We start from the raw sequence: 16,702 nt of genomic DNA, 5'->3' as shown, positions 1-16,702 counted from the left end.
GGATTACAAAGATAATGTACATGGCGCATTCTGAATGCTCACAGTGTACTGTATAAAGGGGAAGTATGATTCTTGCTCTGCTTTGCAACATTCATTTAAATACAGAACTGGAATCTTTGCCTTTCAGGTTCTGCCTAGGTTTTCTAGGGCAGATGTTTACTCTCATATTCACTGGAAGGGATGCAGAGTTGCCCTTTCTGCCAAGTCACTTTTGAGATCTTCACAAGGCCGTGGCAGATGCCTGTCCGGGGCTCCCAACTGTAGGCTGCCATTTTAATTTCCCATAATGCCTAGCGTGATGCTACCTTGCTGCAAATGGGGGAAATAAAAATGGCTGCCAGCCACTGCCACAGTAAGGTAAGCCTACTAGGGAACCCTGGGTCTCTAAGCTCCCTGGATAGCTAGGATGTGGTCTCAGCGCCATAAATGCGAAACAGAGGAAAGACATGCCTGACTAGAAGAGCCACCAGCAGCTCACCTGCAGTGGGAAGATAGCTCTCGGCTGTGAAAACAAGCCAGGGGCGGCAGGTCGTGGAAGCTCCTGCATCTGCAAGGAGGAGGCAGGCTGCAGGTTGCTGCTGGCTGTTTTGACTGGGCTCTGGTTCTGGGGACTGAATGAGCTCGTTCTCGGCGTGCTCTGGGGTCTGCGGGGCGCGGCGTCGGCATGTTCTAACTTTGGGGACACCGGGAAAGTGAATCCAGAGTGGCTCGAAGAGGAGGACAGCACGTCTCCCGCCAGGGAGCTCTGCAGGCTCGAAGGCGAGGTCTCAGACTGCCACCTGCTGCACAGGCTGGGCGAATGCGGCTGGGATGGTGAGCTGGAACAGGCTCGGCGGCCTGGAGAGGAAGGAAACTCCTCCGAGTTCTTCACTCTGGGCTCCTTCACCACCTGCACATAGTTGGCTGGGAAAATGCCCTGGCGGTTGGTGCCAGAGATGCGGCCTTCGTACCAATTTCCATCTACTCTGCGGACCAGGCAAATGCGTTCACCCTAGAAAGAAGGGGAGAAGGGAAGGTTAGCACATCCCAGGAACAAAGGAGACCCTGAAGCTGAAATACAGGCCTAGCAAGGGACTTCCTGCCCTTCTGGAACAGGTTGATTTAAAGCTGGAGCCCACCTGCACCCCAGGCACAAAAGATCCATCCCTGATACACCTGCAAACTCTTTCAGCCCGGCCAGCTATTGTCCTGCCCCACTTGTTTGTCTGGTTCAGTCTCCTGCCAAGTTTAGCAACAGCACCCCCAGCTAGTCCTTCCCATGACCTCCAAACAAAACAGAGCTCGAGGCACCAGGTCTGGTTCCACCCACCCTATTTTATCTGCACAACAAGCCTGTGATGTAGGTTAGGCAGAGTGTGTGACTTCCCAAGGTCACCTAGGGAAATTGTTGGAAATCCGTAACCGAATCAAATGAGTTCGGATTGCTATGAATCTGACTCCAAGATTCCATCATGCACTACCTTTTCCTGAGTCGCACAGATTCCATGGATTTGCAGGCCGTATGTGTTTTTTTAAAAAAGTTCTTGAACGTTATGCAAATGTAGTTACAGAAAATAAATGACATCAGCTGAAAACGCACATTTTTCTCATAGGCTAAAACATGAAAATGCACATGTTGGTTGGATTTGCACATTTTCACAAGTGCAAATTTGGGAAATTGGATAAAAACTGATTCCCCATATGAGCAGATGATGGAACGAAAGGCTCCTATCAACCTGTGAAATGCAGACAGAATGTATTTTACATAATCCGTACATCTTTATGGTCACTCAGTATTATTATTATTATTTATTATTATTTATTTATATAGCACCATCGATGTACATGGTGCTGTACAGATAACACAGTAAATAGCAAGACCCTGCCGCATAGGCTTACAATCTAATAAAGTTGTAGTAAACAATAAGAAGGGAAAGAGAATGCAAACAGGCACAGGGAAGTGCTTCAAGACTGAGTATTCTACTTCAACACTCTAACCATTTTACTGTACTGGCTCTTATACCTAAAATATACCGCTTAACCCCAGGATGCATGGCTTCCTGCAAGAGAAGTTGTTGTTGGAAGAAAAAGTTCTCTGAACAGGCAACATGAACTACAGAAAGTGATTTCAAGAATCCCACCTAGATTATTATGAATACGTGTGTGTGTGTGTGTGTGTGTGTGTGTGTGTGTGTGTGTGTGTGTGTGTGTATTTCGTTATGTACATTTGCTGGAAAGCCACAATTGATTTTGGCTTCCAAGGAAGCATGCACTCCCCGTATAAACAACAAATAAGCAAACAAAACTCACTTGCACTTTTTATTCTTTAGAAAACACCCTCCATAGAGGAAATTTGTTAAGTGTGAAATAGTTCAGATTTGACTCATATAATTCCAACTCCTTAGAGCTCCCACCTTTGCCTAGAAAATAAAACTACTCATGGCTGTGTTGGGGATGTGCTGTCCAACAGATAAAAGAACACGGAGATTTATTTATCCTATTTATTTATTACATTACATCCTGCCTTTTTTCCACTTGCAAGGAACCCAAGGCAGCTTACATGGTCTTCCTCCTCCTCTTCATTTTATCCTCACAACAACCCGGTGAGGTAGTTTAGGCTGAGAGTCAGTGACTGGCTCAAAGGCACCCAGTGAACTTCATGGTGGTAGGGGGACTAGAACCTTGATCACCCAAGTCCCAGGCTAGCCCTCTAACCACTACACCACACTGGCTCTCGCATTGCTTTGAGGTTGCAGAGTGCAAATGGGGCAGTGTTGGAAATCTGTCAGAGGCAGGATGGAGCACCTTGACTGAGTACAGAATTTTCACCACCATCATAACAGATCAAAATTGCTGCTGTCAGAGTTCTGCCCAGTTAGGTCAAGGTTCGTGGCCTCAGTTCTGGTTCTCCACAACTTACCCCAACTAAAAGCAACACTGCCACCTTCAGCTGTATAATTACCTGAACAACCAGCCCAGATATTAAAAGAACCACACACACACACACACACACACAAAAACAACAACCCCAAAGCAAATCCCAGACTATTTAGAAGACAATATTTCACAAGGTCCTTATTTGTGAGACTCCCAATGCCAATTAATTCATACATTATGTTTTCTTCTGTGTAAAACAGGTACCTAAACTGCTCCTGACTGTATTTTTTTCTTTTGTAGAAATAACATGTTTCTAATACTTGTTGACTGTGAGACATTTAAAAATGTTCAAGTAGCCCTCTGCAAAATGATTCCATATTGAGGGATAGAATGTCCGTGTTCCTCCATCCATCCCTCTCTCATTGCTTCTAGTCACAAACCTTCTTCCATAAACGGATATAGATGCACACCATTTATCTGTCTCTCTCCTCCTGGTATCTCCATATTTCTCTTTATAAAATACTACTAAATTATGCACCAACTCCCATATAAAGCTCAGGACAAAGCATGCACGTCTATCAAGCTGTATGCCCAGGGAAGCAAAATTGCACAAAATGTTATTTGTCGAATTTAACTTTAGTACAGAACTTTTGAGTTTCCTTGGTGCAGAATTTCCCAGGGGAAACAGCGAGAGCAGAGGATGAGCAGCCAAGCTGGCTCTACCATTAGACAAGTATGAGGCAGCCGGCCTCAGGCAGCAAATTTGGGGGTTGCCATTAAAAGGGGCAGTAAATCATTTGGTTTATTACATTTTTTTTTATCACCATGGGAGATGCGTTTGGATCTTGTGCCGGAGGCACTAAAACGTTCATTGGCTGTCTCGGAGCTCAGTTTATGAGAAGCAGAAGCAGACAGACAACCAAACATCTGTTGCAGAGGAATGAGCTGGCTGGCAGCCCATGAGGCAGGGAAAAGCACGCTCTGAAACCTTTTGTCACTGGCCCCAGAATTGAGCTGGAATTCATTTCTGTGCCAATCTTTGGGCTCCTGTGTTCGTCATTTTGTTTTGCTTTGGTACCTTTCGAAATGACAGCTCCACCGGCAGATCCCCTTTGAAGTTGTACTGAGCCACAGCCTCTCCATACTCCAGGACCTGGATGGCGGGGGACTTGATGGGCTTGGGGATTTCTGTCGGAGGCAGGACCTATTTTGAAAAAGCAGCAGCGGTTACGGCGTTAGCCTGGGGCACAGGATTCTTGGCCTCGATTCCAGGCTCAGCTTGGGGGGAACCGACTCAGTGACTGTGTGCAGAAATACAATAAACTGGAATTTATCACAGGAGTGGGGAATGTGCGGCCCTCCAGATGTTGCTGGGCTGCAATTCCCAATCACCACTGTCTATGCTGGCTAGGGCTGATGGAAGTTGCAGACCAGGTCAGAAAAAAGGAGAAACAAATTCTCAGGATGCAAACGTTTGTATAACAAAGCCCAACGCATTTCGACCTGTATTCTCTCAAAGGCCTTCTTCAGGGGGCTGCAATATTACAATACAATACTCCTTTTTGGTTTTGAAAGTTGCAGTCCAACAACATCTGGAGGGCCGCACATTCCCCACTCCTGCTATCGGCGCAGGAAAGCGCCTAGCTGCCACTTCCCTCCTCCTTCTATGTGGCTGAAAGGATGAGTTTGGAAACATTTGCCTATCATTTTGATTAACTGCAGCTTGTTGAGTCATCCAAGCCCAATGAAACATACTTAAACTATGGGGTAGTTGTTGTTTTCAAAACAAGCCAACTTCAAACCACAGTTTATGGAGCAGCTTTGTTTCAACAAACCATTAAGATTAACCACAGTTTCAGGTTCAGATATAACACTAAACTGTGGCTAATTGAAATCAGAAGCCAAAACTTCCAATCTCTTCCTCAGGACAATGCCAGAGGAGAAGGAAGGAAGCACTTGAGGTGGGCTCATTCCCATCACAATAGTTTATTGTGATGTCCAAATGCAGTCTCTGCCTTGCAGGGTTTTGGTGACCATCAAGATTTTCTCTGGAACTCAGAGAATCACTAGCATGTTCAATACTGCTTCTTCCTTCCTCTCTATTGCTACACGATGCTTTTAACTGGGACTGTCTACCACTGAGCTGGGGGCCCTCAGTGTCATAGATATAAAGAAGTCAGTTCCTAGACTTCCATCACTGAATCTAGAATCACAGCAAGGAATAGATTCCAGGGCAGGCATTGCAGAGAAGGCAATGCTGAACTTGGATACAGTTGTGGTGGAAACAAAATCTATCCCCCACCCTGCCCCTCCACTGTTTGTGGTTAGCTTTCACTGAGTCACACATCACTGGGCAGGGTGGGGGACTCCATTTCTATGCCTTACTCTAGGTTTCCATGCGATATACAGGCTTCCTCCCCTCCCCAAACATCATAATGACAATAGTTTTGCCAGCTAATTCCAATAGCAACCTTCAAAGGTTCACACAGCAGTTAAATCCAACAGATTATCTGTCTCCTGTGCAAAAACTTTGTTTTGAAAACATGTCGGCAGTTACTTTTCTTTTTTGCATCTCCCATTCTGGCAGAACACATACTTGGTCTCCCTAGCAAGGCATGCTCACCTCCACATAATTGGCAGGGAAAATGCCCACCCTGCCATGGTGTTCTCCTTCCAGCCAGTTTCTGTCTACTTCCTTGTGGATGTAGACAATGTCACCCTTCTGCAAGGTCAGTTCCCTGAAAGGTCAAAGGGCAGCATAATGACTCATCATCAAAGACAAACAACGGACCCCATTAGGAAACCAAATAATGCATTTTGTCTCTTAAAGCTATTCGTTCCACTTGAACAAACTCCCTCTTGTTCAGGGTGCTGGCTAAGTAGCATTATCAAAGAGGCCAGGGTTGCCAAAAAAATAGAGCATTTGTCATGGTTACTTCTTTTTCTTTTCTTAATATAACAGTGTTTTTCAAACTGTGTTCCAGGAAACACTCTGCAGGAGAGCGTTGGATGTGTCCTAGGACACATTCTCCATTCAAGCAGAGAAACAATGAGATTTAAAAGGTCTAGCCAAGGCCTCACATGGGCAGAGTCCGTGCCCTAGAACATGCTCCAGAATTTGCTACAACTCCCTGGGGGGTATTCTACGGCAGACTTGCAAAAGCTCCTCGGTAGGCAAGCCAATGTAGAAAAGCTTATGTGTCTCAATGTAATTAGTGGTTAACAAATGAAATAGTGGCATATTTGCTTTTCAGATGTGTGTATCCTATCACATTTCAGAATTTGCAGCTAAGAAAATTCAGGCAAATATTGTGAAGAAAGTGTCAACGGATTGTAAAGGTGGTTCTCTAATCTGAGCACGTTAAGTTAATTATTGAAAGGTTTTATGAAGGATATATTTTAGCTTGGTTTTTGTCTAAAATGACTCACGTTTTTGTTTTTGTTTACTTTTGTATTATTGCAATGGCCTACAGCTATAAGCAATAAACAATTTGTTGTTGCTGAAAAGGTTTCCTGAAGATAGAAAGTTTGGCCATATAATAATAACAAGAGATACAGGTGCTCCTGAGAATTAATCACATATAGTTTGAAACAGCCAGGAGGCAAAACTCCACTCAAATGAAGCTCATTGGGTAGCTAAGAGCACGTCACTATCTCTCTGCCTAATCTCTCATCCAGCAGTGTAAGAAGGATGAATGGGTTGAGTGTGGCAAAACACTCTCACAGCTCAGCAGCAGACCATGTGAGTTGCATGTAACAGTTCCCAGCTTCAATTCCCAGCATTTCTAATTAAAAGGAGGTGCTAGGAGACCTTAAGATAAATGCTGCTAATGACTGAGACCTGCGCTGGGCAACCTGTGGTCCTCCAGGTATTGTTGGACTGCAGCCCCCTACTGCAGCAAGGAGAGGATGCAGACAAGACCGATCAGGAGATGAACATGTGAAACAGAGAAGAATCACTCTACAGCTCACAATCCATCAGACAATGCCCACCATTCCTTTCTCTCTTTCTCCCTTCAAATCCTTCCTGAAAACACACCTTTTCCATGAATACTTTAGTTTAATCCTATCCTCAACTGCATCTCCTCATATTCATCTTTGGCTTCTTCCTTTTCTATCTCCTGCCTTCTGTTCCATCTCTCTTTTCTTGTATCTAGATCAGGAATGGTCAACATGTGGCCCATGACCCCTGTAGCTCCCCAGTGTGGACCCCCCTCACCGCTAAATTGGGGGGGGGGACCCAAAATAATCTTTAAAAACATATTTCTTTTTGAAACAAAATGGTGTCTGGAGTGCCCAAAGGGTCAAAATTAGCTGACAATCAAGCTAATGTGACCCTTTGGGCTTTCCGTAGCAGTTCCGGATGTGTGTGTGTGTGAGTGTATTCGTATGTGTGCGCAGTGGCTCTGGAAGTCAGGGTTGGAGTGAAAATGGTGCCTGGACCTCCAGAAGTTGCCCACTCCTGATTTAGATAGAAAGCTCCTCAGAGCTGTGACTTTTTTTGCCAGGTTATCCTGTAATGCACTATTTTGTTTCAGTGGTGTTGCATTAAACCAACATCACCAACAGACTCCTACTCCTGCCAAGAAACCAAAGCATTGTACAACTGGCAAAAGGTTGCCAGGTGGTGCTACTTACTTTGGTGACTCTGCCTGGAAGTCGAATTTGAGGCGAGCAGCTTTCATCTGGAAGGAGTAGAAAATGGGTTAAAAGAAGACATGAAAGTAGATATACTCAATTCAATAACCCAAACAAACAAGGACCACAAAAAGTAGTCTACAGAGCTAATGTAAGTGCTTACACTATATGGTCACACCATTGTTCACACTGTATGTTCATACCATTAATGCTAAATAGTTAATGCTAAATAGTTACGTTGCTGCGTGAATAAAATGCCCAATTAGCCCCACAATTCAATACATCAATTCTAGAAATAGAAATGATCACAATTAATTCTGTCTAAATAGACTGTGATACTCTAATAGGTTTTACATGGAAGATAAAACATTACTTCTCTTTCCAGATCAAAGCGATGTCGAGTTTATGGGAGGAGTGTTGTGTCAGATAAACATTGTTATCTTTATGACAACATGAATTAACTGCATGGACAATGTTTACACACTAATGTTGTTATCCATACTGAGAATTAGGAAATAAAGTAGGTTAAAAGTGTTATTTTAATGAAGTCATAGAATAGTAGAGATGGAAGGGGCCTATAAGGCCATCAAGTCCAATCCCCTGCTCCATGCAGGAATCCACCTTAAAGCATCCCTGACAGATGGCTGTCCAGCTGCCTCTTGAAGGCCTCTAGTGTGGCAGAGCCCACGACTTCCCTAAATAACTGGTTCCACTGTCGTACCGCTCTAACAGTCAGGACGTTTTTCCTGATGTCAAGCCAGAATCTGGCTTCCTGTAACTTGAGCTCATTCTTCCAGGTCCTGCACTCTGGGAGGATCGAGAAGAGATCCTGGCCCTCCTCTGTGTGGCAACCTTTCAAGTGTATGAAGAGTGCTATCATGTCTCCCCCTCAATCTTCTCTTCTCAAGGTTAAACATGCCCAGTTCTTTCAGTCTCTCCTCACAGGACTTTGTTTCCAGACCCCTGATCATCCTTGTTGCCCTCCTCTGAACACGCTCATCCCCTTGTGTGTCTGTTCTTAGGGTATGAAACTGTAAATACAAGTTGGACATTGCAATCTTATTTGCATTCTATAGTGATACAGTTTTCCCTTAAAGCATAAAATTGATACAGTTTTCCCCTAAAGAACCCTGGAGATTCTAGAGTGTGCTCTGTTAAAGATCCTGAGAATCCCTCACAGAACTATAGTTCCAAGGACTCCCCAGGAGAGGGAATGAGTAGTAAACCAATTTACAACTATAGTGTAGATATGCCCAATGACAATTAAGTTTAAATGTATGAAAACAAAACTATGATCTGCCTATTCTTGGATAGAAGCGACACCTCACCTTCTTCTCGTCTCTTTTTGGGGGACTATCGAGGACGATTTCTGTAGAATCCAGAAAGGGGCTTTGCCCAGCAAGCCTCAGAGGATCTGTGTGAAGAGAAGAATGAGAGAACAGATGGATAAAGGCGTTTCCCAGAAGGAATGCTCACATCTACTGGGAGGCTGCTGGAAGGATGAATCATAAGGAAAAAGCACAAGTTAAGTTGAGCCAGGGTGCAATCCTGGAAGCCAAATTTCTACCCTAGACCTCAAGAACGTGGGAAGCCAATGTCAGGGTATTAGCCTAGACAGCTGTGGGCTAGCTAGAGACGAAGGCTTCTAATAATCTGCAACCTGCTTTTCCTATGCAACGAGTCACTGCATCCAGTTTGCATGCATCTGGGATTAGGGGGTAAGTTTTGGGGGCAGATTGAAGCCCCACAGCCCTCTTGATATGAATTAAGAACAGGGCAAAACAGACCACCCAGCCATTGCTGAGGCATGTTTCCAACACAAGCTGGGTATTTCAGCTCAAATGTTTGCTGACTTAACTGCATCATATCAGCAAGTCAGACCTGAGTGGGTGGGTGGGTGGGGCAAATATTCTGGCAAAAAGGAAGAATGGGTTTTATTCCCAGTTCTGATACAGGCTTAAGTAGGTAATTAACCATATTGATATTACCAAAAAAAAAAGAAAAGAAAAAAGAACACTCAGTAAAGAGCCTAAGAACAGCAATGCTGGATCAGAACAAGAGCCCATCTAGTCCAACATTCTGTTCACACGGTGGCCAACCAGCTTCCCACAAGAAACCCCCAGGCAGGACATGAGTGCAACAGCACTATCCTACCCACGTTCCCCAGCAACTGGTGTACATGGGCATACTTCCTCTGTTATTGGAGGTAGCATATAGCCATCAGGACTATTTGACATTGATAGCCTTATCCTCCATGAATTTGTCTAATCCCCTTTTAAACCATCAAAAGTTTTGGCCATCACTATGTCTTGCGGAGCAAATTCCATAGTTTAACTATGCAGTGTGTGAAGAAGTCCTTTCATCTGTCCTGAATCTCCTACTAATGAGCTTCATGGGATAATCCCAGGTTCTACTATTACGAGAGAAGGAGAAAAATGTTTCCACACCATGTATAATTTTGTACACCTCTATGTCTCCCCTTACTCGCCTTTTCTCCAAGTGAAACAGTCCCAGGTGTTCTAACCGTCCCTCATAGGGGAGATGCTCCAACCCCGTAATCATTTTAGTTGCCCTTTTCTGCCCTTTTCCCAACTCTACAACGTCTCTTTTTAGGTGTGGTGACCAGAACTAGCATATGGCACAGTTCCCCTAGGACAGTCTTCCCCAACTGTGTGCCTACCAGACGTCCAGCCTTACTGGCTGGAGGATGCTCTGAGTTGTAGTCCAACAAATCTGGAGGTCACCAGTTTGGGAAAGGTTCCCCTAAAACTGAACCACTTCAAAATGAAGGTGTTGGAAGCATGTGTTTAAATGCTCACTCATGTAACCCCCACTCTCCATTGTGATCTACCTTTCCAGCTGCAAGGAACTGTTGAATTGGGAAGCATTCAAGCCTGCAATCCCCACCTACGTTCTGATGGAGCACTTATGCTTCTTCTGAATGCTTGAATCAGATCTCAGTTTCTCTGTCTGTGGAATAGGCTTAATACGGGCATACCTGAACAGGACTTATTTGGGAGGGTTGTGCACGTACGCACACACTACACCTTGTGCTCACAGTCCACACTCACAGGGGCTGTTCAGACAACACACTAAGCCATAGTTAGGCTGCTAACTTTTTTGCAGCAAATGGTCAGTGAGTGTGTTTAAATCGTGGTTATGTAGCCACCATTGTTAAGAATGATTCACACAACATGCTAAGTCATGGTTCACACAACATGCTAAGCCATAATGTTTAGCTCAAAATGCTTAACCACCATGGCTTAGCGTGTCATCTGAAGAGGGTCAGAGAGGATTTAGCATGTACCAATTCTCCCACCTATCCACAGAATATATAGTAGCAACCATCACACCAATCCAGACACCGAACTTCATCCTTTAGGAGTTGGAGCATCCCCTATAGGAAGATACACTTTAGGGACATTTTCTTCAACTCCAGCTGTTCAGTGGATTCGCAACCGGAAGTGCAAGGTACTCTAATGTTTAACCTCTCTCCTCCCAGGCCAAGAAAAGTGGGAGAGAGCAAAGCACACCCACTGTCAGAAGAACTTGCGCCGGTCCCTTTGAAGTTTCGCTACTTCCTGTATGAGGAGGTGCAAACTCAGAGCCATACCATTCCTGGGTGGAGAGCTGCTCCAGTTGTTCCTGGCAATGCCTGGGCTGCCTTTCTCCATTCTAGGGCTGGTTGGTACGTGGCACTGGGCTACAGGAAGGCTTTGTCCCGTGGAAGGATAGGCACTGTGGCCCAGCAGAGGGCTGCTAGGTTAGAGAATACAGAGGCACAGTGAGAATAAGCATGTTCCAGCAAATGGGAATGTTAGAAACAGACCTGGGAAGCCATCCGTGGAGAGTTCTTGAGCAAGTCACTGTTTTCTAGAACAGCATTTATCTCTCATTTTAAAGTCAAGCCCCCTTCTGTGAACTCCCAACCCAATATCCACCATCTGTATGACAGATGAGTGCATGGAAATTCTCCCACACAGCAGTGTATACCAGATGCTGTCGAGAAACTTTGGATCAGGCTTAATGAATACTCAGTGTTATTTGGTTGAGCAAATTTAGGACTCAACTGTACAGTCCAAGTTCAAACCCCTGCTTGACCTCCACACCCATTTTCAAAGGGGCCCGAGATGTAAAATATTATCTCCCTTGAACATCAACAGATCACAATGAACAACCTGGGGTATAAGCACACGACATAATTCTCGGTTTCAAGTTCTAATATCAGTTTGACCTCTGCACCCATTTATAGGGACAAGCAGGAAGTATCTCTGTCTGGATCAGGGAAAACACTGGAATGAAAGCTGGTGTGCATATTCCGAGTGCAATTGTGAGTTTCAAGTTTGGGAAGTGGCCTAATGTCTAATGATTTCCCCCAAGACTTTAAATGGCCTCCGGAAGCTTTAGAAGGGCTGTAGCTCAGTGGCAAAACACCTGCTTGGCAAGCAGAAGGTCCCAAGTTCAATCCCCAGCATTTCCAGGTACAGCAAGGAAAGAATCCTGGCTGAAACCGGTCAGTGTTGACAATACTGGGTTAGATGGACCAATGGTCTGGGGCTCAGTAGAAGGGAGGTTCTTATGTTCCTGCTGGGTTGGGTTTTTTGCAATATGAGAAAAGCTGATATTTTTCTCTGCAACTAAGAATAGGGGACTAAAGAAGACAGAGGCCATTTCAATTACGGCAGGATGTCAAAGAGGAACAGATTAAACCCACACATACACACACACACCGCACAAAAAAGCAAGCACCATCGTCTTGATCAAATTCTCCACTCCATCCACATTCCATTCCTGCATCACACATATCTAAACCAACTCACAGATGCCCATCTACAACCTAGTGCCCTCCAAATGTTTTGGACTTCAGCTCTCAGCATTCCTGACCATTGGCCATGCTGGCTGTGGCTGATGGGAGTTGAAGTCCAAGGCATCTGAAGGGCAAACGTGCAGGTTGGGTGGGGAAGGCTGCTCTACTCAGTCTCCAGATAGAGGTGCTCACACACCCACACACCATGGAGACTTCCAACTCCCTGCACATCCCACACATGGGATCTGGCCAGGATCAGCCCCACCCCACTCACTGCCCGGGCAATCTCATCACAACGGTTTCAAGTAAAAGCAGAAACGGTGCTATCAGAAAGGTACAGGGCTTGGAGGTGGAGGATGGATTAAGCAACTAAAAAGCAAGCTGCCAACCCACCAGGTCATAGGTCTCCAAGTCCACCCCATGACAGGGGCCAACCTGCCTTGGTTGGCTTCCACCCAATTTCCATCTCCTCTGTTTCAAAGCCCAGTTCTTGTGCCGCCACTCTTAACTCCTATGCTCCTATGCGTCCACAGGAGCTTTCCCCATCTCCTTATGAAAGCAAAGGGGAGAAGGGCTTAGAATCAGGGCAGGGCAGAGGAGGCTGGACCACCAGGTTGTCTCTGCTACCTTTTCTCCCTTGCGGCATCAGCTCCCTGGTTCCCTATGTGGGCGGTGGGCCTGTCTGTAATCCCTTATCCCAGTCCAGGGCCCCTGGAGCCGTCTTGGCAAGCACAACAGGAAGCACTGGGGCGGCAACAAGAAACTGGCAAGCAGCAGCGATATTGCTGAAGTTTAACTTCAGTGGTTTTTAATTTTTAAAGGGACAGCGTCCCCGTTCCTGGCAAAGTGAGTTTGAGGGTGGGAGGAATCAGAAGAGCGAGACCAAGCCAGGAGAGGGATGTCTGTGCATAATGCACAGAATTAGAAATGGGGACTCACATTTCTGGATGGGGAAAAGGTGTGTGCGTGTGTTGCTATATTTAAATGTCTAAAATCTTGTAATTGCCTGCTACCAAACAACCACAGCCTAACAGCTACAGCTAACAGAATGAGCTGTTGAACATTTGAACCAGGAACTTCCTGGTTATCTCAGTCATAAACTCATCACTAGAGAGGCTTAGGTGAACGATTTCCTCAGCCTTCACATTATTATTATGGTTTTAATTGCTGTGAATTGCCCAGACAGCTCCTGCTACAGGGCAGTATAGAAATGTAATAAATAAATATGGAGATAATATTGGCCTACCTTACACGGTTGGTGTAAGGATTGCCAAGGTAACATATCTGAAGTGCTTTGAACACTCCAAAGGGCTATCTAAACACTAAATATTAAATTGTTAATGAAAGGACAAAGGACAACAAGTAACCAATCCTATACAAAACATTCTTTATAAATGCAATTTTCAGCTGCTCTTAGTAAGAGCATGAAAGGGCCAAAAAAGGGCAGAAACCCCAAAACTTGGCTCATGGTGTATCATAACTCCTATCAGAAAAAAAGGGTATTTATTCTTGGAGCTAGTGGCTGGAGAGAAAACTCTCTTGTCCACTTTCCCAAGAATGTTTTTAGACTGAAAAATATTCTTAAGAAATGTAGAGGCAAGTTCCACAGAAAAAGCTCTTGCAGAGATCCCATTAATTTTGACGGGGCTTGTGCAGAAGAACTCAATGGCTTGTGCTCCTTGTTAGCTCTTGGCAGGGGGAGCAGGGAGGGGGGTCACTTAGGTTTTCCACCTCAGGCATCAGAAAGGCAAAATTGCAGCGCCTGCTCATGCCAAACTAATTAGATGATTTTATAATAGGGTGAATGGGTCATGGGACCAGCTTGGCAGGAGGCAGCAGTTTCTCTTCATGCTGAGCATAAAACCCCTTACAGGTGTGTCAGGGCTTTGGACCTTGACTTTTAATACAAACACCAGCCGGCCTCCAGAATTTGGTGGTGGTGCTTGAGAAAGACATGTTCAGTGGGCCCCCTTAGCATGGAAGAGGCAGGTGTGTAAAGAGAGAATTCTTGCAGGCTGACTCTTGGATCTTCTGTGCAATTGTAAAAATTGAGGACTGGACCCTGGGGCCAAACTCCGGGACTCCCTCCACCTCCCGCCCACCCCAAATGACCACCCAGAGAGCAGTAGGTGCAGAAGGAAACATCACTTTATTCCTGTGCTGGTGATGGTGCTATGATTTAGGCGAATTTACAATGCAAAACTCTGCATGCTTGGAATATTAATATTTTTTTTAATCAGGATTGGCAAATGGTTTTGTTGTTGTTCTAACATATCAGGAATGTAGAAGCAGTTGTAAAGCATGGAGTGGCAGTCGGAGGCGTGGGAGAGAAATGTGAGTTATGTGCTTCAGAACTGAAGTAGTACTCATAGCCAACTAAAGTGCGGAAGCACATAAGACCATTAAGACTAGGGCTTAAAATTACATACCCGCTTCTACTATTATTCTATTCTACTGTGCCACCTTCTGTACCCTGACAGACACACTATATGTCTATGGAGGAGTCTACAAAGTTCCTCTAGGTATATAAGCATTATCATTACCACCTAGCATAATGTACAGATAAGACTTTAGTATACAGAAGGGTCCAGCTGTGCAAGGTGAAGATGCAAGACCCAAGCTAGCGCCTGGGTGGTGCAGAAGTTAGAAATTTGAACCAGAACTGGGGAGACCCAAGTTCAAATCCCCACTCAGTGATGTAGCTCCCTAGGGAAACTTGGGCCAGTCACCATCTCTCAACCTGACCTACCTCACAGGGTTGTTGTCAGGATAAAACTGTGCCGGGGTGGGTGGGTTGTACGCCACTACAGAGGACAACAAAGCTCAGCAGAGAGTGTGACCCGGTGGGGTGGGTGGGGGCAGGATATTGCATTGCAGGGTATAGCAGCTAGGGAGCTGCTATAATATGCTCCCCGCCCCCCAATGTCTTTTATCTCTATATCCCTGTTATGGCTACGTTATCCTATATCACATTTCTCACCCTTTGATCCAACTGCTACCACTTGAGTGTCAGAATCAAAAGCAAAAGCCGGCTGTGTAAGGCGGGCATCAAGAACCAGGAGCTGGCTGGCCCAATGCACGGGCGCTTCCCCCTCTGGCCCCAGCCACAATCCCAGACAAGCCTGGCAGCAAACAGTTCCTCCTAAATGACCCCACACTTATCTTGCTTATTTTCCCTGTGGAGCAGGATGTGCGCGGGACCGATAAGAATGTCAAGAATGGCTAAAGAGGTCCATGTTGCAGCGCATTCCATTTAGCAGTGCTCAGCCAGATCCCCCCTTGGGAAACGGAACAAGCCATGCCTTGCTGTTTGCCCCAACATCCAACAAACACAGGTACACTGCTTCTAAGAGGGGAGGCTCCATTGGGCAACGCTCTGGAACGTTGCAAGCCCCCCCTCCCCACATGCCTCACAAATGTGCGCTTCCATCCCCAGAGAACAGCTTTAATCCGCCTTTTCCCCAACAACAACAACACATAATTTCCTACTTAAAACTAGTTCAGGCAAAGGCAAGGGGGGAAACTCAAAGACGTCCCTGCCAGTAAATGCAAAAATGCCTCCTACTCTCCACCTCGAAGCATCCCGCACTTTAGCCTGGCACACCCAGGTGTTTCAGACTTCAACTCCCATCGGCCCCAGCCAGCATATGGCCAATGGTCAGGAACGCTGGGGGGAGGTCTTCTTCTTAAACTGAAGAATGTGAGGAGAGCCAAGCTGGCTCAGACCAAAGGTCCCACTAGCCCAGGGAGGACTCTGCTCATGGAAACCCCCAAGCAGCACAGGAGTGCAACATCGCCCAGCCGCCCGCCCGCGTTCCCCAGCAACTGGTGTACATCTGGAATGCGCCAAGTTGGAGAAGGCTGCCTCCCTGCTTTTCTTGTCCCAACTCCCGCGTCCTGCGCCCCCTTTTCTCCCTCTCCCCACCCCACTTCTCCCCGCCCCTCCCACGGTTGGCGGCGAGCGGAGGATCCGGCCCAGATGCTTCGGGGATGACGCCACCGCTGGCTGCACCGAGCCAAGGTGTGGCAGCTGGAAGAGAAGCGCCGCCGGACGGGGCACGCCGCGCGCCAACTGCGAACGCCCCGCCGCCACCGCTCGCCCCGTCCGCACATACTCACCCACGGGCAGCGAAGGCCGGAGAAGAGGGGCTGGCGGACGAGGAGGAGGGGGCCGCCGAGGAGGAGCACTGCGCGGAGAGAGAAGGGGAGAGAAGCGCTGAGCCGAGGCGGAGAGGCCGAACTCGCGTCCCGCGCGGAAAGGAGCCAGCAACAAAATAGTCAGCCAGCAGGGAGGGAGCAGGGAGCGCGCGTCGCGGGCAGCGCGCTCCGAGGAGCCGGAGCCGGCGGAGGCGGGCAGGACGCAGCGGGGTCCTAAAGGCCAACTGGTCTCGGGCAGAGATT

At 46.5% G+C, this 16,702-nt stretch overlaps 1 protein-coding gene across 6 annotated transcripts in view; it reads right to left on the bottom strand.

Annotated features, from left to right (window-relative positions):
* The window catches only part of SORBS3 (sorbin and SH3 domain containing 3), a 79,474-nt gene that overhangs the window by 13,923 nt on the left and 48,849 nt on the right, over positions 1–16,702 (bottom strand). For 5 of the 6 annotated variants that reach the window (XM_063138930.1, XM_063138927.1, XM_063138932.1 and 2 more), the window contains 7 exons: positions 16,421–16,488; positions 11,108–11,253; positions 8,823–8,908; positions 7,495–7,541; positions 5,480–5,594; positions 3,935–4,060; positions 479–991 (listed from right to left, as the gene is read on the bottom strand). In XM_063138930.1, the coding sequence (XP_062995000.1) occupies positions 479–991; positions 3,935–4,060; positions 5,480–5,594; positions 7,495–7,541; positions 8,823–8,908; positions 11,108–11,253; positions 16,421–16,488 (1,101 nt within the window). The remainder of the gene's footprint in view (positions 1–478; positions 992–3,934; positions 4,061–5,479; positions 5,595–7,494; positions 7,542–8,822; positions 8,909–11,107; positions 11,254–16,420; positions 16,489–16,702) is intronic. The other variant, XM_063138931.1, reaches the window with a different exon arrangement.

This window comes from Elgaria multicarinata, chromosome 12 (assembly GCF_023053635.1).
Source record: "Elgaria multicarinata webbii isolate HBS135686 ecotype San Diego chromosome 12, rElgMul1.1.pri, whole genome shotgun sequence".
NCBI classification, from domain to species: Eukaryota; Metazoa; Chordata; class Lepidosauria; order Squamata; family Anguidae; genus Elgaria; species Elgaria multicarinata.
This window is presented reverse-complemented; position numbering and strand designations above follow the sequence as displayed.